A 25,718-nucleotide genomic window follows, 5' to 3' on the forward strand; every position below is an offset into this window, starting at 1 on the left:
TAGAACTTGTTCATCTTGCATAACTGAATCTTTGCACCCATTGAGCATCAGTTCCCCATTACTTTCCTTCCCAGCCACTGGCAACCATCATTCTACTCTCTGCTTCTATGAATGTAACCATTTTACATACTTTATGTAAGTTGAGTTATGAAGTATTTGTCCTTCTGTGACTGGCTTATTTCACTAGCATAATGTCCTCCAGGTTCATCCATGTGGTCACACATGACAGGATTTTTTTAAGGTTGAGTAATATTCCATGGTGTATATGCCACATTCTCTTTATCTGTTCATCCATTGATAGAGATTAAGATTGTTTGGATGTGTTGGCTATGTGAATAATGCTGCAATAAACATAGGAGATTGAATATCAATTTGAGATCCTGATTTCAGTTCTTTTGGATATATACCAGAAGTGGGATTACTGGATCATATGGTGTTTCTATTTTTAATTCTTTAAGGAGTCTGTATACTGTTTTCCATAGCAGCTCTACCATTTTACAATCCCACCAACAGTGCACAAGGGTTCCAATTTCTTCACATCCTCACCAACATTTATCTTTTTTTTTTTAATAATTGCCATCCTAACAGGTGTGAGGTGATATCTCATTTGCATTCTCTTGATGACTAGTCATGTTGAGAATCTTTCATATACCTGTTGTCCATTTATATGTCTCTTTTTGAGAAATGTCCATCCAGTCTTTTGCCCATTAAAAGTACTTTTTCTTGCTATTGTGTTGCAGGAGTTCCCTATATACTTTTTATATTAACCTACTATCAGATATATGGTTTGCAGACATTTTATACCATTTGGTAGGTTGCTTTTTCATTTTGTTGTTTTCTTAGCTGTGCAGAAACTTTTTAGTTTTATGTAGTTCTACTTGTCCATTTTTGCTTTTGCTGCTTGTGTTTTGCTGTCATATCTAATAAATCATTGCCAAGACCAATATTGTGAAGTTTTTCCCCAATGTTTTCTTCTAGGCATTTTACAGTTTATGAATTTGTAAAATTTTAGGGGCTGAAAAATTACATTTAAATCTCGAATTTTCCGTGTAAGGTAATGGTCCAATGTCATTCTTTTGTGTGGGTATATGCAGTTTTCTCGACATCATTTGTTGAAGAGATTGACCTTTCCCCACCGTGTTTTGTTGGCACCCTTGTTAAAGATCAGTTGACTGTATATGCATACCTTTATTTCCAGGTTCTCTGTTCTATTGGTCTATAGATCTTTTTTATACCAGTACCATACTGTTTTAATTACTGTTGCTTTATAATATATTTTGAAATCAGAAAGTGTGATGCCTCCAACTTTGTTCTTCTTTCTCAAGATTTCTTTGGCTATTTGAGATCTTTCGTGGTTATATAAGAATTCTAGGATTTTTTTTTCCATTTCTGTAAAGAAAATGCCATTGGAATTTTTATAGGGGTTCCTTTGAATCTGTAGGTCACTTTGAGTACTATGAACATTTAAACAATATTGTCTTCCAATCCATGAATATGGGATAGCTTTTCATTTATTTGTGTCATCTTCAATTTCTCTCATCAACATTGTGTAGTTTTCAGTATACAAGTCTGTCACTTCCTTGGTTATGTTTATTTCTATTTTATTCTTTTTGATGCTATTATAAATTGGATTGTTTTCTTAGTTTTCTTTTTTGGTAGTTTGTTACTGTATAGAAACACAATCGGCTCTTTAATGCTGCTTTTGTATCCTGAAACTTTAGTGAATTCATTGATTAATTCTAACTGTGTGTGTGTGTGTGTGTGTGTGTGTGTAGTCTTTAGAGTTTTCTACATGTAAGATCATATCATCTGCAACCAGAAAAAATTTTACTTCTTCCTTTCCAGCTTGGATGCCTTTTATTTCCTGCTCTTGTATAATTGCTTTGTCTAGAACTTCCAGTACCGTGTTGAATAGAATTGGTAAGAGTGGGCATCCTTTCTTAGTCCTAATCTTAGAGGAAAAGCTTTCAGTTATTCACCATTGAGTACAATGTTAGCTATGGGCTTGTCATATATGGCCTTTATTATGTTGTGGCAAATTCCTTCTATACTTAGCTTTTTGAGAGTATAATTATAGTGTTCATTATATTACAAAAGTTTTGAATTTCATCAAATACTTCTTCTGCATCTATTGAAATGATGATGTGATTTTAAAATTCATCATTCTTAGTGTGATCTATCACATTAATTGATTTACATATGTTGAGCCATCCTTGCATCCCAGGGATAAATCTCATTTGGTCTTAGTGTATGATCTTTACATTTCTAAGAATCTATCCATTTCTTAAAGATTATCCAATTTGTTGATATATACTTGTTCATAATTGTCTTTTATGATTCTTCTTATCTCTTTGTATCAGTTGTAATGTTTCCTCTTTAATTTCTGACTTTGAGTTTTCTCTCTCTTTTGTTAGTCTATCTAAGGGTTTGTCAATTTTATCTTTTTAAAACATCAACTCAATTTCATTGGTATTTTTCTACAATTTTTCTTTTCTCTTTTTTTTTTTTTTTTGTTTGTTTTTTTGAGACAGGGTCTCCCTCTATGACCCAGGATAAAGTGCAGTGGCATGAGCACAGCTCATTGCAGCCTTGACCTCCTAGGCTGAAGTGATCTTCCCACCTCAGCGTCATAACTAACTGGGACCACAGGCACATGACACCATGGCTGGCTAATTAATTTTTTTTTTTTTTTTTTGTAGAGACAGAGTCTTGCCATGTTGCCCAAGCTGGTCTCAGACTCCTGGGCTCAGGCTATCCTCCTGCCTCAACTTCCTAAAGTGCTGGGTTTACAGGTGTGAGTTGCCTTGCCTGACCTCTATTCTTTATTGTGTTTATTTCTGGTCTAATCTTTAAGGTTTTCTTCCTTCTGCTAACTTTGGGCTTAGTTTGTTCTTTTTTTTTCTTGTAATGTCTTTGTCTGGTTTTGGTATCAGAGCAGTGCTGGATTCATAGAATGAGATTAAGGTTATTCCTTCCTATATCATTTAAATGTTTAGTAGAATTCACTAGCAAAGCTATCTGGACCTGTGGTCCTGTGGTTTTGGGTTTTGTTTTGGGTTGTTTTATGTTTGTTTGTTTGTTTGTTTGTTTTGGTGGTGAGATTAAGGAGGTTTTAAAGTACAAATGCTCTTTCTTTAATATATACAGGGGTGTTCAGATCATCTTATCTATTTCTTCTTAGGAAGCATTGGTCATTTGTAACTTTTGAGAAATCCTAACCCATTTCCTCTAACTTGCCAAAATTATTGGCACAAAATTGCTAATCATATTAGCTTATTTTCCTTTTAATATTTATGGAATACGTAGCGCTGTCATTCTCTTATTCCTGATACTGGTAATTTGTGGCTCTTATTCTGTCTTTGTATGCTCTATTTTGGATAGTTTCTATTTCAGTATATTCAAGTTCATAAATCTTTTCTTTTACAATGTCTAATCTACCATTAATTTCAGACATTGTTGTTTTCAGCTCTAGAAGTTTGATTTGGTTCTTTGAAAATATATACATATCCCTTCTATGTCTTTGCCTAACTTTTAGAAGAAATGGGATATAGTTTTAAAAAGTGCCTTAATGTCCTTGTATTATAATTCTATCATCTATGTCACTTCTGAATCAGTTTCAATTACTTAATTTTTTTCATTCCTAATTACTTGTTATATTTTCTTCCTTTTTGACATACCCAGTCATGTTTGTTTCCATTTCAGGCATCTTGAATTTTACTTAGCTGGGTGCTGGATGTTTTTGTATACCTATAGACCTTCTTAAGCTTTTTTCCTTCCCTGGGGTGTGGTTACATCATTTGGAAACTGTTTGATCCTGGAGGATTCATATGGTTAGGCTTTGTGTCCCCACCCAAATCTCACCTTGAATTGTAATCCCCATAATCCCCACGTGCCAAGGGAGAGACCAGGTGAAAGCAATTGAACTGTGGGGGTGGTTTCCTCCATGCTGTTCTCGTGACAGTGAGTGAGTTCTCATGAGATCTAATCATTTTATAAATGTTTGGTAGTTCTTCCTGCATTCATTCTTCTTCCTGCCACCTTGTGAAGAAGGTGCTTTGCTTCCCCTTCACCTTCCACCATGATTGTAGGGTTCCTGAGGCCTCCCCAGCCATGCTGAACTATGAGTCAATTAAACTTCTTTCCTTTATAAGTCACCCAGTCTTGGGCAGTTCTTTATAGCAGTGTGAAATGCTCTAATACAAGGACCTAACTTTTAAAATTTGTTAAGTGGGACCAAATCTGTGCTTAATTGAGAGCTAATATTTCCGACTAACAAGGCAAGACCCTTATGAATACTCTGCCCATCATCCTCTAAATTATGAGGTTTCTTTAGACTGGCTGGTGGTTTTAGACACTATTCCTGGTCTTGTCAGAGTACTGAGTAATGTTCCTTCTAATCCTTTCAAATGGTTCATTCCTGGACCATAGGTTGTTTCATTACATGTGTTCCTCGGTACTTTGCTAAATACCTTTTGGTCTGATTCTCTGTTCTACGAACTCAGGTGGCTTTGGTCTTCCCGACTTTCAACTCTGTCTCAACTCAGAGAGCCTACTGAGTTCTGCTTAGGTTTTATCTTCCTGCACTGCAGATCTGAAACTGTCTTAAGCTATTAGGCTGGGCAATCATAGGACTCCCCTTGCTTGTTTCTTATCTTTTAATGATCGGTATTCTTTGTTGTCCATTGCCCAGCAAAGTGAAACTATTATCTCATATATTTTGTCCAGTTCTTTTTTTTTTTTGGTTCTTGCAGGTGGCTGGATAAATCCAGTCCATACTCTTCATCTTGGTTGGGAACAGGGGTTCTTTCCTTCTTGCAACAAACATTTATGTACCAGACAATGTGATTTTCCTTAGAAAATTATAATACCACTTTTGTAGTGGCTGAAAGAAAAATATTATTGTTGATAGAGTGGGCCAATAGTATGCACAATCAGCTATTGTGATCTGGTAGTAATACCAGAAATCCTTTTAAAAATAAAGAAATCAGAGCTTAGTTATCTATAATGTTGATTCTAAAAGGTTACGACTCTTTATGGAACATAACCCAGGCTCTATCTTACATTTCTTCATATAGTTACACTAGCTGTGGGACACAGGTCTCTAGGCCTTCATTTTTTCATCTAGAAAATGGGGATAATTATAGCAACTCCTCATAGGGTTCATAGTGAGGAATAAATGAAATAGTATCTGCAGTGCTATTAGATTCAGGCCTAATGCACAGTAAATGCTCAAAAAGATTAGAAAATATTTAACATATCTTTTTCTTTTTAAGTAATAAAAAAGATACCTTCTTTAAACTTATGGGGTACTGCCTGGTATATGGGGTACTGCCTGATATATATATATTATATATAATATATAAAAATATATATATAATATATATAATATATAATATATATAAAAATATATATATAATATATATTATATATATTATATATACATTATATATTATATATAATATTATATATAATATACAGTATATATATTATATTAGATATATTATATATAATATACATTATATATATTATATAATATAATATTATATATAATGTATATTATATATTATATTATATATTATATAATATAATATATAATATATAATATATATTATATTATATACATTATATAATATACATTATATTATATTATATACATATAATATACATTATATGTTATATTATATAATATACAGTATATGTTATATTATATAATATACAGTATATGTTATATTATATAACATACATAATATAATATATATTATATAATTATATTTATAATTATACAATTATATTTATAATTATAATTATAATTATATAATATATAATATAATATATATTTTATAATTATGTTATATAATATATAATATAATATATAATATAATTATGTTATATGATATATGATATATATTATATATTATATGATTATGTTATATGATATATAAGATATATATTATATATTATATAATTATATGTTATATTATATACTATATATTATATTTATTATTATATTATATATTATATATACACTATATATTATATATATTATATATTATATATACACTATTATATATATTATATTATATAATATATATACACTATATATTATATATAATATATTATATATACACTATATATAATATATATATTATATATACACTATATATAATAGTGTATATTGTATAGTGTATAGTGTATATATACACTATAATATATATATTATATATACACTATATATTATATATATTATATATACACTATATATATTATATATATTATATATACACTATATATATTATATACACTATATATTATATATACAGTATATATAATATATATACACTATATATATAATATATATACACACTATTTAATGTCCAAAATGGTCTACATTCACTTTATCCTTAGCCCTCATCCTTCAAGATTACACACACACACACACACACGCACTCACACACACACCCTCTTCTTTTCTTTTATGTAGACTTAAGAGTAACTGTGGCCGGGAGTGGTGGACCATGCCTGTAATCTCAGCACTTTGGGAGGCCAAGGTGGGCAGATCACAAGGTCAGGAGATCGAGACCATCCTGGCCAACAGGGTGAAACCCCGTCTCTACTAAAATACAAAAAATTAGCTGGGCATGCTGGTGCATGCCCGTGGTCCCAGCTACTCGGGAGGCTGACGCAGGAGAGTCGCTTGAACCCGAGGCAGAGGTTGCAGTGAGCCGAGATCACATCACTGCACTTCAGCCTGGCAACAGAGCAAGACTCAATCTAAAAAAAAAAAAAAGTAACTGCTTTGTTTAGTTTATCATAATAGTGATATTCTAGTTGTAGGCATCCATTTTCAGAGTTGGACATGCACTTAGTGACTATCTTATCTAATTCCTGCTTTGAATGAAATTGCAATTTAGAGAAAGCAAGTGATCCGCCCAAAGTCATAAAGTTGGTTGCTGATGAAACTGGGTCTCCAGATTTTCCATCCAGATGCTCTTTCCACACAACAATGTTACCTCTCTTTCTCATTCTCTAGGCCTCTTTCAGTTCCGGCAAATACTTTGATTGACAAATAGGAATTTCACAGAATATTATACATGCATTTGCACGAGAGTTCTCTATCAGATTTAAAAACTTCTTTCTCCACTCTGTGTGTGTGTGTGTGTGTGTGTGTGTGTTGTGGAGATGGTGGGAGTGGGGGAAATGGGAAAATCTAACCAGACACAATGCAAACCAAATTAGTTGTTACAACAGAAAACCATAGAGTGGCAGACAAGAGATTCCCAAGTCCATCTCACTCATTTTATAGCTAATAAAATTGTGAATTTGGAAATTTAAGTGACTTGTCTTAGTTTGGAATTTGAGTAAGTTAAATTTTGGTCTGAAATACTTTCCATTAAACACACTGTCTTTTGTTTTTTAATAGTGTGTAACTTCTTGGATAGTTACCATGGATGATTATAATAATGTGTGGTCACTATGTCAAAATTTCTATAATTTCTTTAAAGAAATTCTTTGAGAAGTTTAGATCACCACACAACTTTAAATATTAACACTATTAGTTATTTATACTTTCTTTTTCCCTTTTATATTTAACATACCTCAAGAACAACAAAAATAGTTCTTAAAGCTTAAGCATTATGATCGTAGTGTCTACAGAAATAATAAACAGAAAATGTATCTAGAATTAGATTTTGGCTTTAGGATATGTTTGTAAATAAGACACATTTTTTAAACTGTATATATGTTTTTACAACATTCAAATCATCTTGCAATGGAAGTATGAATTTTATTACATCACAAATGAATACTATGTGAATGCAAAATTGGATGCTGTTTAATCTTAGACAGTCTGGTTTTTAGAATAATTATGTGACTGAAATTGCATGAATAATGATAATTTGTTTGGTAGTGGATCGGTATTTTTTTTTTGAAAGTGAATCCATCATTTTCTTTAACACGGCTGATCCTTGGATCCTTGGGCATAAATTTTCGGTACAGCACATGGGGATTTAGCTATGTGAGTCCCATTAGTGTGAATTGGAGTTTTGCAGCTAGATCCATGAGCTGAGCAGTTGCTTTTTAATGTTATTTTAATATTTAATGGTTATTGCAGGGCTGTCAAGCTGGGACTATTTCAATGAGAGAGATTTCCAGAACTTATGAGAGAGATTTTAAACATCTATTCAGAGGATATTGCAATATCCTTTATTAGAAGAGGAAAATTCTTTAGAGAGAAACCTCCCAATTCAAAAGAGAGTTTCTCTTTAATTGTGGCAAATTTGAGAATGAGATAATACATTTCTTATTTTTATTAGAATTATCCAAAGGATTTATTAAATTGCTTTCATCAGGTAACTTAGACATTAATTTTGTGAAGTTTTAGTATTAGATAGAGTGAGCAATAAAGGGGTTTTTATTTTTGTGTTTGTTAATGGTCATTGTTTTCATCATTAATTTTATATAAATTTTTTAGTTAATTGGTACTCTTGGTTTTTCTTAAAATTCTGTAGGCAAAATTTTCACAGATCATTGTATTTGAAGAGACCTCCACGAAGAATCAGCAGTTTTTACTGCAAGGTAGATTATTTAATAATTTCAGAGAAGGGTCTCATTATAAGGGACACAAGGCTGCCTTCCTCTCACTGGGCATCTCCCTAAATGCCTGGTGGCCCTCAGGAAGTCAGTGCATGTTCAAGTGTTCTGGAAGAGTGGGAACATCTGGGCTTCAGTCCTTAAAACATATCACATATTATTTTGATCAGTTTTAATAAACATGAATTCTTATGTCTGAGCTAGCCCAAGAAATCAGTCAAAGTCACCAGGGAGAAGTTGTGGAAAGACCCAGATTAAAAAAAAAAAAAAAAGAATAGCCATACATATCCATCGCTTATCCCTTTTTTCTCCTGAAGCTCAAACTTTCCTTCTCTTCTTTGACTCCACTTGTCAACCTGTGCAAGTTTCTACATTCTGAAAACAAACCAACCAACTCTTTCTCCAGGCAGCTCTCCCTCTAGCTATGTTCTTACATCCTTCGTTTCATTTACTACCCAACTCCTTGAGATAGCCATCTAAAAAGCACTTTGTCCCTATGTCAGGTATAGTAGGTATTAATTGTACCATTTTGGCATTTATCTTTTTAAGTACCTCTCTGCAACATGCCACAAACTCTTCGGTGTCAAACGCCTGACCCTTCCTCATCCTAGTACCAGTCCTCACTCAATAATGTCTTGGAATGACTCCTGTAAAAATAGCCGACTTTTTTTTGGTACAAAGTACTACAGATTGTTTCTAGAAATTATGACCATAGAGATAAATATTTTCATAAAAATCATGGCTTTTTATATTCAACGTCTGGTATTTTAGAGAATAAAGAATTGTTTTTTGAAAGTTGAGGAATTTTCATAATAGTTTGGAGTATCAATTATTAAAAATCTTATACAAATATTTCATAATCCATATACAGTTATACAAATGTTAATCTTTATTAATGTTATTGTTGCTGCTCAAGCTACAACTTTTTTTTTTTTGAGATGGGATCTTGCTTTGTCACCCAGGCTGGAGTGCAGTGGCCTGATCTCGGCTCACTGCAACCTCTGCCTCCTGGGTTCAAGTGATCCTCCTGCCTCAGCCTCCTGAGTAGCTGGGACTACAGGCGCACACCACCATGCCCAGCTAATTTTTGTATGTTTAGTAGAGACGGGGTTTCACCATATTGGCCAGGATGGTCTCAATCTCCTGACCTTGTGGTCCACCCGCCTTGGCCTCCCAAAGTGCTGGGATTGCAAGCGTGAGCCACTGTGCCCAGCCAAGCTACAACTCTTAAAAGTACCACTGTTAAAAGTATTGCCATAAAACTGTTTTTAAAAGAAAGTTGTCCCACCGATGAGAGAATTTTAGTCCCAGCAATGTAAGTTTATTTTACCTCCCAAAGAATGTATTTTCTGATGTATTTTTGTAAATATTTTTGTTGATGATATGAACTCTTTTGTTTTGTTATCATTGTTTTTGCAGTAAAATTCAACAGTTTTCCTTGACCTCTACATTCCTATGATTTTTAAAAAATAGAAGAAAGGAAGTATTTTTAATTTCTTTCCTTTGATATATCCATCCAAATACGATTTCTCATTCCACCTTCATAAGATGTGTTCTTTTTACTGAATGTAATCCTGGAGATAAACTCAGATTCAGGCAAGTGGACTGGCAGCCTTCCATAGTGGACTACTTTATGACAGAGAATAGTATTTCCGTCCCTTTCCTATTAATTTCTATCAAAAGCCTGCTTTACTTTCTTGTTTCCCAGTGGAACTATTTCTATTTGATTTCAATTAAAAATGAAATGTCAGCATTTCAGGATGTGTTGTACTATTTTATGGTGCACACTATTCCAACTCATTAGGGAGAAGGCAGCATATTTGGAGGAAGCCCAGTTGGGATGGAAAAATAGATGTCTGTTTCACATTTTCATTAGAAATAGAAATCAAAATGTATTTTATCACAACCACTACTTAAAGGAAGAATCTGGGCAATCAGTTTTCCAATTCCCATATATTCACTATCTTGAACTTACCTGGAGGTTTCCTTTATTAGATCATATTTTCCATATTCCCCAGCTAAATTTATCTAGAAACAATCTCGCCTTCATTTCTTGTCTGTGAATACTATATCCTGTTGAAAAAAAGTTCCTAGAGGTTGGTGAAGTAGTTAGAGCTGTTAAAAAGTTGAGGACATCACAGGTGGAATTTTATATATGTTTGGTGTTCCAGGAGCAAACTTCCATGCTTCAATTTTTGACAATCTGAGACTTGACATATAAAAATTCAAACGTGTATGAAACTTCAGGAAAGTTAGCATCACTCTGTTTCTTCTTTCTCAAAGAAATGGGCATATGTAGGTAGTTATGGAAATGCTTTGGTAGTGATGACAGCTTGACCAGGAGTGTAAAATGTACGATAACAGGATCACTTCTAAAAATTTCAACAAGATATCTCTAATATTTCCTGAAGTACCAGCATCCATCTGGAAAATGAAATGTCTTTCCATTTAAAGGCAAATAATATAATTTTTCCAGTTTTCTTTTTTGTAAGAGGAAAATGATAAAGGAATGTGCTTTCTGACTGTATCATATTTGACAGTACAGAGCACATAAACTGGGAGAAGCACAAATTGTGTAGGCAAATTTCACAGAAAATTAAAATCACTAAACACTGAAATAATTGGGCACCAGCTTCTGTATATGGACAAAAGCTTGAACAAAAAATATACTGACCCTTTCTTTGGTGCCAATGTTCAGCTAATCGATGTGATTACAGTGTGAAGGCTTGAGGTGCTGGGTGAATGGTTAATGTTGCTGTTCAACTTTTGCAGCCCTGCCTCATATTGAGTCAGAGATTTTTTGCTCAAAATGAGTGGTTCTAATTTGGTAAATCCAATGGCTCCCTTTTCACAGTTACCTGCAGAGTGTACTGCTGCTGAAGGCTGTGTGTTCATTCTATGAACATGTCCAGAAGAATGTTTTTGTCAACAAACATATTGAGCATTGACTGAGTGCTAGATATTGTGTGGAGTGATAGAGAGAAAAGCTATAGAATTCCTGGGAAGGCAGGCATTATGGTGCAGTAGAGGAAACAGACCAATATATACATACATGAAAAAAAGTCTCATAGATGTCCCAATAATGGCTTCCACAGGGTACAATGGCAATGCAGGAAGACAGTGGCCACGTGTATTCAGAAGAGTCAAGAAAGGCTTCATAGGCTGGGCGCAGTGGCTCACACCTGTAATCTCAGCATTTTGGGAGGCCAAGGCGGGTGGATCACTTGAGGTCAGGAGTTCGAGACCAGCCTGCCCAACATGGTGAAACCCCCGTCTTTACTGAAAATACAAAAATTTGCTGGGCGTGGTGGCAGGTGCCTGTAATCCCAGCTACTCGGAAGGCTGAGGCAGGACAATTGCTTGAACCCAGGAGGTGGCAGTTGCAGTGAGCCGAGATCATGCCACTGCATTCCAGCCTGGGTGACAGAGTGAGACTCCATCTCAAAAAACAAAACAAGGCCGGGTGCAGTGGCTCACGCCTGTAATCCCAGCACTTTGGGAGGCCGAGGCGGGCGGATCGCGAGGTTAGGAGATCGATACCATCCTGGCCAACACGGTGAAACCCTGTCTCTACTAAAAATACAAAAAATTAGCAGGGCGTGGTGGCAGGCGCCTTTAGTCCCAGCTACTCGGGAGACTGAGGCAGGAGAATGGCGTGAACCCGGGAGGCAGAGCTTGCAGTGAGCCACGATCGCGCCACTGCACTCCAGCCTGGGCAACAGAGCGAGACTGTCTAAAAAACAAACAAACAAAGAACAGCTTCATAGAGGACATTCAAGCCACTAGTTTTTAATGAGGATCATTTCAAGGCTGACAACTACCTGGCTTCAGGACTTGGTGGTGATAGTGACCTTGACTTCCTCTCTTGCCCCATATATTCAGAAGGAACACTAGCAAAACTTCTCTAGGAACTGGATGACATTAAGAAGGAAGGCTGAACTCTCATGTGTACATACGGGAATTTGAGAGAGGCACTGCTTTCCTGGCATCTGGTTTGGCCACTAACATCACAATGATGCATCTTCCAATGAAAATCCTGCTGTTCTTATTTCTGTGTTCAAATTTCAGGCTGAATTTGACAGAATTTAATTCTTTTTTAAAAAACTTTTTAAAAAGTTTTTTAATTGATGTACCACTTAATCTTTTTAATAATCTTTTTTTCACTAATATAGAGTTAACTTATTTTTAAATGTTGTGTTTAATGGGCCTCCTCTCTTTCATTATACACAGAAAAGCCTTGGAAAAAAATTAAAATACCAGATAATGTCCATTAGTGATGGTCATTGGAAAACACATTCTGTAGGCATGATGTTATATAAAATAAGTATGATCTTGCCCTAGGTTGATGTGAAAAATATTTTTCTAAGCCAGAATTAACCAAAACTTCACACCCTTGAAGCAAGCTTTAAAATATTTCGATCAATTTCTACAAAAGAACCATTATGTTGTATGTCTTTGTTTTGCAAAAACACTCATCTGGTTTAAGATAGCAATTTGTATGCATTTGAGGCTGACAAACGGACATCACTAGTTCTATGAAAAGAGTGTATATGTAGTAAAATGCCAGACTAGACAGAAACAAGGAATAATCCTCTAGAAAAATAGACATAAGTCGACAGACTTCAAAAGAATTGAGAACACAATTGTTGCTAAATATTTCTTTATACATTTATAAATAAGTAGTAAATAATTTCATAAATGCACAAAGTTCCCATGTAATAAATATTGTATGCAACGTAAAATTCACACTTATTATATTTTACATAACAATCTTATAAAAAATAATATTTTGTGTGTGTGATACTTTCTTATTTCAATGTGAAAAAAACTTTCATGATTCTACAAATGTCTGGAAAATTCATGACAAGGCCTGTTGATATATTTGGTATGCTGACAAGAAGTCCTAAGATCACTATCAATTGAGACACTCCTACTGTCAAGTGGAAATGTAAAATTCATACCAATATTTATAGCTCTCTGGCAAAGCATTGGCTATTATGCCTCCTGGATATACCAAATTAAAATATCTGGATGGTGATGACGAATGAAAGTTAACTAAATTTAGGGAGGTCTGCAGTGTAAATCATGCTCCAACAAGCCTAAAAACCTGGTGGCAAAGATCATAAACATAATACCAGGAGATGTTTGACAGCCTCTTCCTGAAAGTAAGGTATAAGATACTATGGGGCTTGGGTGCTAAAATACAACAAACTTATTTCATAAAAATGGCAAAGATAAGAAGATTGCTGAAACTCAGAACCCGGGTGAGTGAATGTCTGTGTGCAGCTGCTATAAAACTGGATGATTCTAACAGTTGGACAAGGTTGTGGAGCTACAGTATTGTGCTTGAAGCCAGCATAGAAACTACAAAGCTGTTCTTCGTAGAAGTACAGAAGAGACCAACAAAGGCACAGGAGTGAAATCTATCTAAAAACTTTTATGTAAAATCACTCTCTTAAACTAAAGTCATGAACCATGCACAATTGAAATGTAAGACAGACATCACTATTCTGGTTGCCATAATCTTGGACCACGGGGCTTTTGTAAAACAAATGATTTCTAAGTGCTTAAGGTCAAAGTGGAAAAAAGCATTTTATCAAACTTATTCAAAGGGAGAAAGATCCTCCAAGGTGAATGTCATGCCCTTGGCTCATGTATCATTCGTAGGGAATTCTTTGGGGCCTTTCTAAGATTTCACTGTATGTTTACCTCATCTGTGTAAACCATTTTGAGCACCATCTGAAGACATTTGTGTCTTCAGCTAAAGTAAAGCAAAGGTTTGTTTTTTAAAAATTACTATATCATTAATTTAAAATATAAAGGGCTGAAAATAATGAACATCTCTGAAATTTTATATAGAATAATAATGTGTTAGATAATTATAACATTTAATTACTTGAGAAGAGCGTGCTTTCAAAGTTGTATACTACTTAGGGGCATTATTGAATTCACAAAATTTTACTACATTAACTATAATGGCACTAAGTTCTTAATCATTATCATGAAAAATAAAAATGTGTTGATTGCATACTATTTCAATGGCATTGTGCTAGACACTGGGAATTCAAAAATAACATAAAGGCCCCTGACCTTAATCAATGATATGCTAACTGAGACTACCAAGCCCATGGCAGAAAAGAAAGGAAATATGTCAGATGAATTACAAGTGTCAGAAGTCCACTGAAAGGGATAATCATTATAGGCTGATTTCTGCAAAGCTTGTTGAAATTTAATCAACATTCAATATGGCTCATTTATTCATTCTATAAAGAGCTATTAAATGTTTATTGTGTGGCAGAAACTCTTGCTAGGAGCATAGGATGCTATGCCTCTTTTCTTTTGGAGTTTATAACCGCAAAGAGGAGGCTTTACCAAATAATCCATGACACAGTGTGTAAAAGAAATCTATCTAAGACTATGAGACCATATAAATAGAGTGCTGACCTAGTTTGATGGCAAGGAAGGCTTCTTGGAGGAATTTGACTTGTTTTCTGTAGGATGAGTGATGATTAAATGGACAGAATTGGGAAGAGGACTGATGCAGATAGGAGCATCAGCATATGCAAAGGCTTTGTCCTATTTGAAAATAGCAAAGGAGGCCAGAGTGGCCAGGAAACACAGAAAAGAAGGAGCACAATGCAAGATGGCACTGGGTCAGTACATACAAGGCCTTGTTGGACATATGCAACATGTTTATCTTTATTGTAAGAGCAATGGGAATAATGTTCTTTTTTTTTTTTTTTTTTAAATAGAATCTCACTCTGTCACCCAGGTTGCAGTGCAGTGGCATGATCTCGACTCACTGCAACCTCTGCCTCCTGGGTTCAAGCAATTCTCCTGCCTCAGCCTCTTGAGTAGTTGGGACTACAGGCACATGCCACCATACCCAGCTAATTTCTGTGTTTTTAGTGGAGACAGGATTTCATCATGTTGGCCAGGCTGTCTTGAACACCTGACCTCAGGTGATCCACCTACCTTGGCCTCCCAAAGTGCTGGGATTACAGGTGTGAGCCACCATGCCCGTCCAAGAGATAACGTTCTTAGATTGGTGTTTACAAAACATTTGCTGCAGGGTGGAGAAAAGATGGTGGACATGTTAGAATGAAGGCAGGTAGACAAGTTAGAAGATGGTACTGGTAGTCTGGGGAAGAAATGATAATGTTTTGGGTTAGGGTAATGCCCTACAGGGATGAAGACAAGTGCACAGAAACTCTTGACAAATGACTAAGCTGGGGAAAGGAATCACTTCTATCTGCTGCAAATACATAGACACACTTAAAATATATAGCTGAGCTGGAAAGCAAAAGGGAAATTGACACATGTCAAAAACAAAGCCATTGTTGCAAGTTGAAGATTCAGTCTACTGAGTTCTGAGAGTAGGTGAGTGCCTTAGGAATGATGTTTAATGCCTGTCTTGGTAGTGGAATTCATTCTGGTAGCAGCAGTTATTTCAATTTGCAGTTGTTCCAAAACTTGCATAACCAACCTCATTGCATCCCTCAGAAACACTAGTACCAACAGGCCAGCAGACTCTGCTCAAAGGTATTAATTTCAATTCTGCAGGGCCCTTCCTCCAAGTTTCTAAATGTTAGTAATTCTAATCTCATCCTTTTATTCCCTTAACCCTAGTGGGGTAGCATCCTTCTGCAGTTCCTTCCATGCCTCAATGCCCTCTTTTTGCCCTGATTAACAGTTCTTTTTGTTGTTGTTGTTGTTTTGTTTTGTTTTGAGACGTAGTCTCGCTCTGTGGCCCAGGCTGGAGTGCAGTGGCGCGATCTCGGCTCGCTGCAAGCTCCGCCTCCCGGGTTCAGGCCATTCTCCTGCCTCAGCCTCCCGACTAGCTGGGACTACAGGCGCCTGCAACCACATCCTGCTAATTTTTTGTATTTTTAGTAGAGACGGGGTTTCACCATGTTAGCCAGGACGGTCTCCATCTCCTGACCTCGTGATTCACCCGCCTCAGCCCCCCAAAGTGCTGGGATTACAGGCATGAGCCACCGCACCCAGCCAACAGTTCTTTAGGTTAATTTTTGTCTACTAACATAACTGGTGTGTCTGACTGGACCCTAACTGTTATACAGGGAATAGAGACAAGAATCAAAAGGCAATATTCAGGGAGACGATGGAGTTTTTTGAGAGTTGAAGAGCTATATGTCTTCAGATTATAAAGATCACACCAAGTCTTAGGTAGGATGAATAAAAGCAAACCCAGGTTTAGGCTCAAGGTTATTCAGAAAACATCAAAGGCTATCAGAAGGAAAGATAGATTACCTTCAAAGAATGATGCTCTTACAGAAGACTTCTCATGATCAGCAGATGCCAGAGACAATGAAAGAGCATCTCTATAGTACTGCTGGAGGGTAACATCCTGATTTAAAAACTACATATTAGTTAATTTGGCTGAAATTGATAATGGATTGAATATATGGTGTGAAGGACAAAGAAGTATCACAGAAGGCCAGAGTTGTAGTTTATGGATTAAGCTCATTATGCCATTAACTTGGATAGGGAATATTGGAGGAAGATCCTGTCTGAGGGAAAGAGACCAAAGTCTCACACATGTTGGGTTTTAGATGCCTTTGAGATCTCTAGGAACAGACATGGAATAGGTAGTTATATATGAAGGTATGAGGTCATAGGAGAGGTCCAGGCTGTGGTTGTATATTTGAGTCTTTGGTCAGTGGATGGTAAATGAAGGTTTTCTTATGTATTAGTTATCAATTGCTGTATAAGAAATTAACCTGAAGCTTAGTGGCTTAAAACAACATTAAGTATTTATTATCCTCACAGTTTTTGGGGGTCGGGTATTTGGAATGTGGCTTAGCCAGATAGTTCTGGCTTAAGGTCTGTTCTGAGGTTTGAGCCAAGATGTGGACTGGGCCTGCAAGTCAGCAAGTTCCTCTAAAGGATTGACCAAGCCTGCAGTATCAGCTTCTAAGGTGGCTCCCACATGCCTGGCAAGTTGGTGCTGGCTGTTGGCAGGAGGCCTCAGCTTCTCTCCATGTGGGACTCGCCACAGTCTGCTTGAGTGTCTTTATGATATGGGGGTTGGCTTCTTCCAGAATTAGTGATCTAAAAAGAGCAAAGTGGAAGCCACAGTGCCCTTTATGACCTAGTTTAAGAAGTCACACACTGACACCTCTGCCATGTCCTATTTGTTGCAAGCAAGTCACAAATTCCAGCCTATATTCAAGGGGATGGGGGCTCCACCTTTTGAAGTTAGTTTTGTTGGAGGATTTGTGGACATATTTTAAACCCAGAATACCTGGGGAGATACTATAGCGTGAGTAAAGGAAGACAGGCTAGAGCAGGGGTGGGCAAACTTTCTCTGTAAAGGGCCAGATAGCAAATTTTTTAAGCATTGCAGGCCATATGGTCTCTGTCACAATAATTCACCTTTGCTGTTGTAGCATACTTAATGACAATACTTAAATGAATAGGTATGTCTGGGTTAAGCCCAAAGTAGGTCTGTGGGCTATAGTTTGTCAACCCTTGATATAGAGCATAGCCAGGAGAAACAGCTGTATACAAAGGCTGAAAACCAAACCAAAACAAAAAAGGCACAAAACAACAACAACAACAACAAAGTCCAGGTGCAGCAGGGAAGTTTAGGATCTAACTTAAAACATAATACTATAATTTAGGCTGGGCGCAGTGGCTCACACCTGTAATCCCAGAACTTGGGGAGGCCAAGGTGGGCGGGTCACCTGAGGTCAGGAGTTCGAGACCAGCCTGGCCAACATGATGAAACCCCGTCTCTACTAAAAATACAAAAATTAGCCATGCGTGGTGGCAGGGGCCTGTAATCCCAGCTACATGGGAGGCCGAAGCAGGAGAATGGCTTGAGCCCAGGAGGTGGAGGTTGCAGTGAGCCAAGATTGTGCCACTGCACTCCAGCCTGGGGCAACAGAGTGAGACTCCGTCTCAAAAAAAACAAAAACAAAAACAAAAACAAAAAAAAACTAGAATTTATATGAAACAGTTCTATTAGCTATTAATGTCTCTGTTTTATTCACCTTTTTTCTTTTACTAATTTATAATATTTTACATATTTGTTTCTGTTTTTTTAGTTGTGGAAACTGAGGCTCATGTTGTTTTATAAACTTATCCAAGTTAGAAGTAGCAGATTGGAATTTAAAACCAAATCTGTCTGATTCAAAGTTTATGTTCTTTCCATTTCAAAAAGAAAAAACATCCCATCTAGTGTGGAGGAATACATGCAAGCATGGTCAGAAAGATAGTTTGGGCCATACTGAAGGGCATTGGATGCCACGGGCTTTGTACTTTGGTGATGGGTTTTGAGCAATAAGTTGTGAGTCACATGATTGCAATTTTATCCTATATTAAACTGACAATGGTGTATTTATGACCTTGTGGTAGGGAGTAACAAAGTGAGGGATATTGAGCAAGAGGCTGATTCAATAATCTAGACAGGAAATTGTTAGGATCTGAACTTGAAAGATGTTAATTACGTAGAGGTGATATTGCACAGAAAAGTCCAACTGAACACTGGAAATAGACTGTTGAAGGAAGAACCAAAAATGATCCTGAAAATGGCAGCTAGATTGATAAAGGAAGTCATAAGGGGGTGCTGTTTTATGCAGAAATTATGAGTTCCTTTTTAGATATATTGAATTTGAGATGCCAGCATGACATCCAAATGGAGGTGTATTAGAGAAAAAACACATGAGAGTGGTTAGGGCTGGAGATGTGGTTTTATAAATGTACATGCTGGCAGAGTTCTTGGAGAGAAAGAGGAACCATGGATTATGAATACTGAGAAGCAGCCAACTTTAGAATGTTGATGGGAAAGGAGACAGAGGAGCAGTGCAAAAGATTAGACAAGAGTCAACGCCTTGTACAGTCTCAGCAAGAATCTCAAGAAGGCAGGGCCATGCGTGGTGGCTCATGCCTGTAATCCCAGCACTTTGGGAGGCCGAGAGGGACAGATCACTTGAAGTCAGGAATTCGAGGCCAGCCCAACCAACATGGCAAAACCCTGTCTCTACTAAAAATACAGAAGTTAGCCGGGCATGGTGGTGCATGCCTGTAATCTCAGCTACTTGGGAGGCTGAGGCATGAGAATCGCTAGAACCCGGGAGGCAGAGGCTGCAGTGAGCCAAGATCGTGCCATTGCACTCCAGCCTGTGAGACAGAGCGAGAGACCCTGTCTCAAAAAAAAAAAAAAAAGAAAAGAAAAGAAAAAGAAAAAAAGAAAAGACTCTCAAGAGGGCAGGCCAAGTGCTGTGGAGATGTCAGGGAGAGAGGTTAGAGAGCTAGAAACTACTGTTATGTTTGGCCATGGTGGCCATGGGAGATCATTTTTGGTTTCAGTTTCTACTAAGATGCTAAAGTAGCCCAAATGCTGGTTCTTACCTCCAAGGGCCTCCTGGAGAAGCTCGAGTAGCAGTTCTCAACCCCGATGCATGTTGCAATGTCCTGAGAAGTTTTGAAAAATGATGCCTGGCTTTCAACTGCAACCTCCATCTTTGAGTAATTTGTCAAAATGATGAAGATGAAGGGAAAGAGGAGAGGCACCTGTGGTATTTTCTCCAGCCTTTTAGAAAACATGATGTTGTTCCTTTGGCCACATAAGTGCCAATCTACAAGAAAGGTGATACTGTAGACATCAAGAGAATGGGCACTGTTCGAAAAGGAATGCTGCACAAGTGTTACCATGGCAAAGCTGGAAGAGTCTACTGTGTAACCCAGCATGCTGTTGGCATTGTTGTAAACAAACAAGATAAGAGAAAGATTCTTGCCAAGAGAATTAATGTACATATTGAGCATATTAAGCACTCTAAGAGCTGAGATAGCATCCTGAAATGGGAAGAGGAAAATGATCAGAAAAAGAAGGAAGCCGAAGAGAAAGGGATCTAGGTTCAACCAAAAAACCAGCCTGCTCTGCCCAGAGAAGCACATTTTCTGAGACCCAAAGAAAAGGAGCTCGAGCTGCTAGAATCTATTCCCCATGAATTCATGGCATGATAGGCATAAAATAAATAAATAAAGACCTTGGGATGGTAAAAAGAAAAAAGAAAAAAAATGATGTCTCAGTCTCATCCTAAGAACTTCTAAATTAATTGGTCTAGGAGTGTGGCTTGGGCATTGAGATTTTAAAAAATCTCCCCAAGTAATTCTAATACACAGCTAAAATTGAGACTCATGGCCATAGAGGAAAAATACCAAATTATGGAGAAAATTGTGGGAAGTTCCTGGGGTAATAGTAGCTGTTTTGAAGTTGTGTGTGTGTGTGTGTGTGTGTGTGTGTGTGTGTGTGTGTGTGTGTGCACCTTAGGGGGAGACATATCTGAGACCAGGGGTGGTGCAGCACTTCTGTGGGAGGTTAACATAGGAAGGGAATTTAGGAATTTTGCTCTTACTTTTCCAAACATTGCTTTGGGACGAATAATACCCAACCTTCTACTTGCAATGACTCTGATGCTTCAAACATAAGAGCAGGGCAGCATAAAAGTCTTGATCCTGTGAGATACTGAGAAGAACAGGTGTAGATTCACTAAACTAGGATCGCTTTTCTACCTCCTTTTTTCCATCTCAAAATCTGCAGATCTGGGGATTTACAGCATTGGAATGTCTCTTTTTTTTTTTTTTCCGGAGTCTTTTCGGAGTCACTGCAACTTCCACCTCCTGGGTTCAAGCGATTCTCCTGGCTCAGCATCCTGAGTAGCTGGGATTACAGGCACGTGCCACCATACTCGGCTAATTTTTGTATTTTTAGTAGAGATGGGAGTTCACCATGTTGGTCAGGCTGGTCTCAAACTCCTGACCTCATGACCTGCCCGCCTCGGCCTCCCAAAGTGCTGGGATTACAGGTGTGAGCCACCGCACCTGAATGGAATGTCTCTTAATATAGTATCCCAAGAAGGGCAAAGAGTAAAATCTTGACGAGCTGTTCTGTGGAACAAGGAATGATTAACTTTGGTTTTCTGGGGCCTCCACCAGAAAACTTTCCACACTAAGTCTCATTCATCCCACCCCTACCCCCATACTAAATACTCTGATGAGGGCTGAAATCCGGCTTCTCCCCACGTACACTGCCTGATGCCCTCATGGGGAGATGAGTTCACAGTCCAAACTGATAGGTCTTATCAGGAGCACAACTATTTCAAAGGAAAAACAAACACTGGATTACATAGTTCAGCAGAAGCAGCATTGTTAGAAAGACAAACGATTTAAAATTAGCCTAATAAAAATTCTAAGACGTAAGTAAAAGAAACTAGTAGTAATATGAAATAAGAATAAAAAATATACTCAAGCAGCTATATTAGGTAAAAAACATGACAGCTGAAATAAAACTGTAATGAGATAAATGGCAGAATGAATACAACTGAAAAATGAATTAGAATTGGAAGAAAGGATTGAGGAAAGAACGAAGGAAAGTACAAACAAATTACAAATATTTTTTTAAAAAGCTATACAAAGGAAAGAAATAATGGTTATAAGTTCTGGCTAATAAGAGTCCAATAAAAGAAGTAATAATGAAAAGAAAACATGGAAGGAATACATTTCCCACAATTTAAAATACAAGGAAGAAAGACTTCAAATTGAAAGAGCCCTTAGAATAATAGATAAAGAAAACCTACAAGGAAACATATTTCAATTGAATAGTTTCGAAGAAAAAGAAAGTTCTAAAAAAGCAGATTACATACAGAGGAACAGGATCAGATTGATATGATAGTTTTTGAAAAACAATTTAAGAAATAGTGGGGGTTTTTTTTGTTTTTGTTTTTTGCCGGGCATGGTGATGCATGCCTGTAGCCCTAGCTACTGAGAAGGTTGAGGTGGGTGGATCACTTGAACCCGGAGAGGTCCAAGCCACAGTGAGCCATTGGCCATAATAGTGCCCCTGCACTTCAGCCGGGGCGATAGAGTGAGACCCTGTCTCAATTTAAAAAAAATAGTGGTAGTAAAAATATTTAAGAAAAATAATTTAGAACTTGGAATTTTGTATCTACCCAAACTGTCATTTAAATATGAGGGCTAGATAAGAATATTCTCTTGTACATAAGACCTCAGAAGGATCCCCACTCAAAGAGCATTATCAAAAAGAGTTTTAGATAAAGCACTTAAGGAAGTGAAGAGACAAATTCAGGAGAAGCTGCAATAAATATATGAAGTAAAAGTGATTTAATACTTTGGTAGCTTTTTATCACTGCTATTGTCTTTAAAGCATTACTAAGAAGAAAATAAAATTGTATATCCATAATAATCTTAAAAAGTATGAAAATATGAAGTAAAAGTGATTTAATACTTTGGTGGCTTTTTGTTATCACTGCTATTGTCTTTAAAGCATTACTAAGATAGAAGAAAATAAAATAGTGTATCCATAATAATCTTAAAATATGAAAATCTGGATAATGTCAACATAATGAGAGTTGAAGGGAAACTGAAGTATATGAAAATGTCATATAAACACCCAAATACAAAAACAATCCAGAGAATGGATTAAGAAGACACATAGAATATATGGGAAATAAATTAAGTGGGCTGGGCATGGTGGCTCATGCCTGTAGTTCCAGCACGTTGGGAAGCTGGGGTGGGCGGATCATTCGAGCTCAAGAGTTTGAGACCAGCCTGGGCAACATGGTGAAACCCGTCTCTACAAAAATTACAAAAATTAGCCAGGCCTGGTGGTACGTGCCTGCAGTCCCAGCTACTCCAGAGGCTGAAGTGGGAGAATCGCTTGAGCATGGGAGGTCAAGGCTGCAGTGAGCTGTGATCACGCCATTGTACTCCAGCCCAGGTGATAGAACAAGACCCTGTCTCAAAAATAAGTAGACAAACAAACAAATAAATAAAGTGGTAGACAGATGTTCAAAAAATTTTAAATTTTAATAAATAGAAATGGACAAAAATGTAAATATTGACAGATCAGGGAAAAAATATTTAATTTAGATAAAAATAAATAGACATTAAAATTTTTAAAAAGAGCATTTTAAGGGATAGGAATAGTGAAAATTAATAAAAATGACCTCAAAATACATAAAGCAAAGTTGAAAGAGGCACCCCAATCTTTATGCTGGGATGATATCAGAGGAGGGTGAGTAGGGAGCCTAGGTCTTTATTTCTGTTGGACAGTAATGAAGCCTGCTTCCCTGGTGGTGCCAGTAGAGATCATGTAGGGAGGCTGAATTTCCACCTCAACCTGGCAGTAATGATCTGCCCATCCCTTCTCTACTAGGGTGATATTAAGGAGGCCTAGTAGAGTTAGGTCTTCACCACCACCCATTAGTAATGAGGGCCCCACCATGGTGTCAGTGGAAGACACCAGAGAATCTTTAGTGAGGCACCCCTACTCCCCCCTTCCAGGCAGATATCAGTGGAGGCCTCATGGGTAGCTGAACCTCCCACCCTTCCCTAACAGTAATAAGGAGCCCTTACCCCTCAGGTATCAATGGACATTTAAGAGAAACCTAGATGTCTACCCCCACCTGGCAGTAATAACACCCACCCCCCCATACACACATATTTGCTTGAGTGGTATGAGAAGAAGTTGGCAAAAAAAGAGGCTTAAATGCAATCCAGAGTCTCATAAAGTAAAATTGAAAATGACCAGGTTTCCAATTTTAAAATTGCTCATCAGATCAAGAACTGGGCAGTATCTGGAGTCTCGCTCCGTCACCAGGCTGAAGCACAGTGGCGCGATCTCGGCTCACTGCAACCTCCGCTTTCCAGGTTCAAGCAATTCTCCTGCCTCAGCCTCCCGAGTAGCTGGGATTGGGATTACAGGCGCATGCCACCACGCCCAGCTAATTTTTCTATTTTTAGTAGAGACAGGGTTTCACCATGCTGGTCAGGCTGGTCTCGATCTCGTGACCTTGTGATCCACCTGCCTCGGCCTCCCAAAGTGTTGGGATTACAGGCATGAGCCACCGCACCCGGCCTATATATATTTTTTTTTAATTAAAGGACAATTGGCCAGGCACGGTGGCTCACGTCTGTGATCCCAGCCCTTTGGGAGGCTGATATGGGCAGATCCTGTGAAGTCACAAGTTCAAGACCAGCCTGGTCAACATGGTGAAACCCTGCCTCTAATAAAAACATAAAAATTAGCCGAGCATGGTGGCATGTGCCTGAAATCACAGCTACTTGGGAGGCTGAGGGAGGAGAATCGCTTGAACCCAGGAGGCGGAGGTTGCAGTGAGCTGAGACTGTGCCACTGCACTCCAGCCTGGGTGACAGAGCACGACTCTATTCCCCCCAACCCCTCCCCACCAACAAAAAAAAAAAAAAGAAAAGAAAAGGACAATCAACTGATGTAAACATCAAAATAACAAAGATCTTTGAATTATCTAACAAAATTCTAAAGCAGCCATCTAAGAGTTTTAGAATGCTTCAGTGAGAAACTATAAGCTCACTTGAAACTAATGAAATAATAGCCTCGACAAATAAATAGAAGATGTAAAGATGAACCAAATGAAAATTCTAGAGTTGCAAAATATAATAGCTAAAATAAAAACTTAATGGATGGACTCAACACTAGAGTGGAGGAACAGAGAGGAATGAATCAGTGTACTGGGAGATGAAACAATAGTAATTATCCAATCAGAATAACACAGAGAAAATAGTCTGGAAGAAAAGAAAGAACAGAGGTGAACAAAGATGCAGCGATCCATGTAATTATAACAAAAGATCTAAGTGCATTTCATCAGAGTCTTGGAAAGAGAAGAAATAGGATGGGGCTAAAAGGAACTTACAGAAATGATGACTGAAAACTTACAAACTTGGCAAAAGACATACACCTATGGATTTAAGAAGCTGAGCAAAGCCCAAACAAGATAACCACCCCCACCCCTAAAAAATGCACACCAAGAAACATTGTATTAGTTTGTTTTCACACTGCTGACAAAGACACACCCGAGACTGAGCAATTTATAAAGAAAAAGAGGCTTAATGGACTCACAGTTCCACGTGGCTGGGGAGGCCTCACAATCATGGTGGATGGTGAAAGGCGTGTCTCATATGGTGGCAGACAAGAGAGAATGAGAGCGAAGCAAAAGGGAAAACCCTTAAAAAACATCAGATCTCATGAGACTTATTCACTAACAGGAGAACAGTATGGGGGAAACCGCCTCCTCCCACCGAGTCCCTCCCACAACATGTGGGAA

The 25,718-nt window shown here is 37.3% G+C and overlaps 1 protein-coding gene across 6 annotated transcripts in view; it reads right to left on the reverse strand.

Moving 5' to 3' along the window:
- The window catches only part of TCF4 (transcription factor 4), a 412,677-nt gene extending 392,396 nt beyond the window's left edge, over nt 1-20,281 (reverse strand). For 2 of the 6 annotated variants that reach the window (XM_054672274.2, XM_016933753.4), the window contains exons 1-2: nt 19,966-20,252; nt 15,565-15,655 (exon numbers count right to left, since the gene is read on the reverse strand). In XM_054672274.2, the coding sequence (XP_054528249.1) occupies nt 15,565-15,655; nt 19,966-20,160 (286 nt within the window). In that variant the 5' untranslated portion in view covers nt 20,161-20,252. Of the gene's footprint in view, nt 1-15,564; nt 15,656-19,965 lie in introns of all 6 variants that reach the window. The other 4 variants (XM_016933755.4, XM_016933752.4, XM_016933751.4 and 1 more) reach the window with 3 other exon arrangements.
- Between the last annotated feature and the right edge of the window lie 5,437 nt (nt 20,282-25,718).

The sequence above is a fragment of the Pan troglodytes genome, chromosome 17, assembly GCF_028858775.2.
Source record: "Pan troglodytes isolate AG18354 chromosome 17, NHGRI_mPanTro3-v2.0_pri, whole genome shotgun sequence".
Taxonomy (NCBI): Eukaryota; Metazoa; Chordata; class Mammalia; order Primates; family Hominidae; genus Pan; species Pan troglodytes.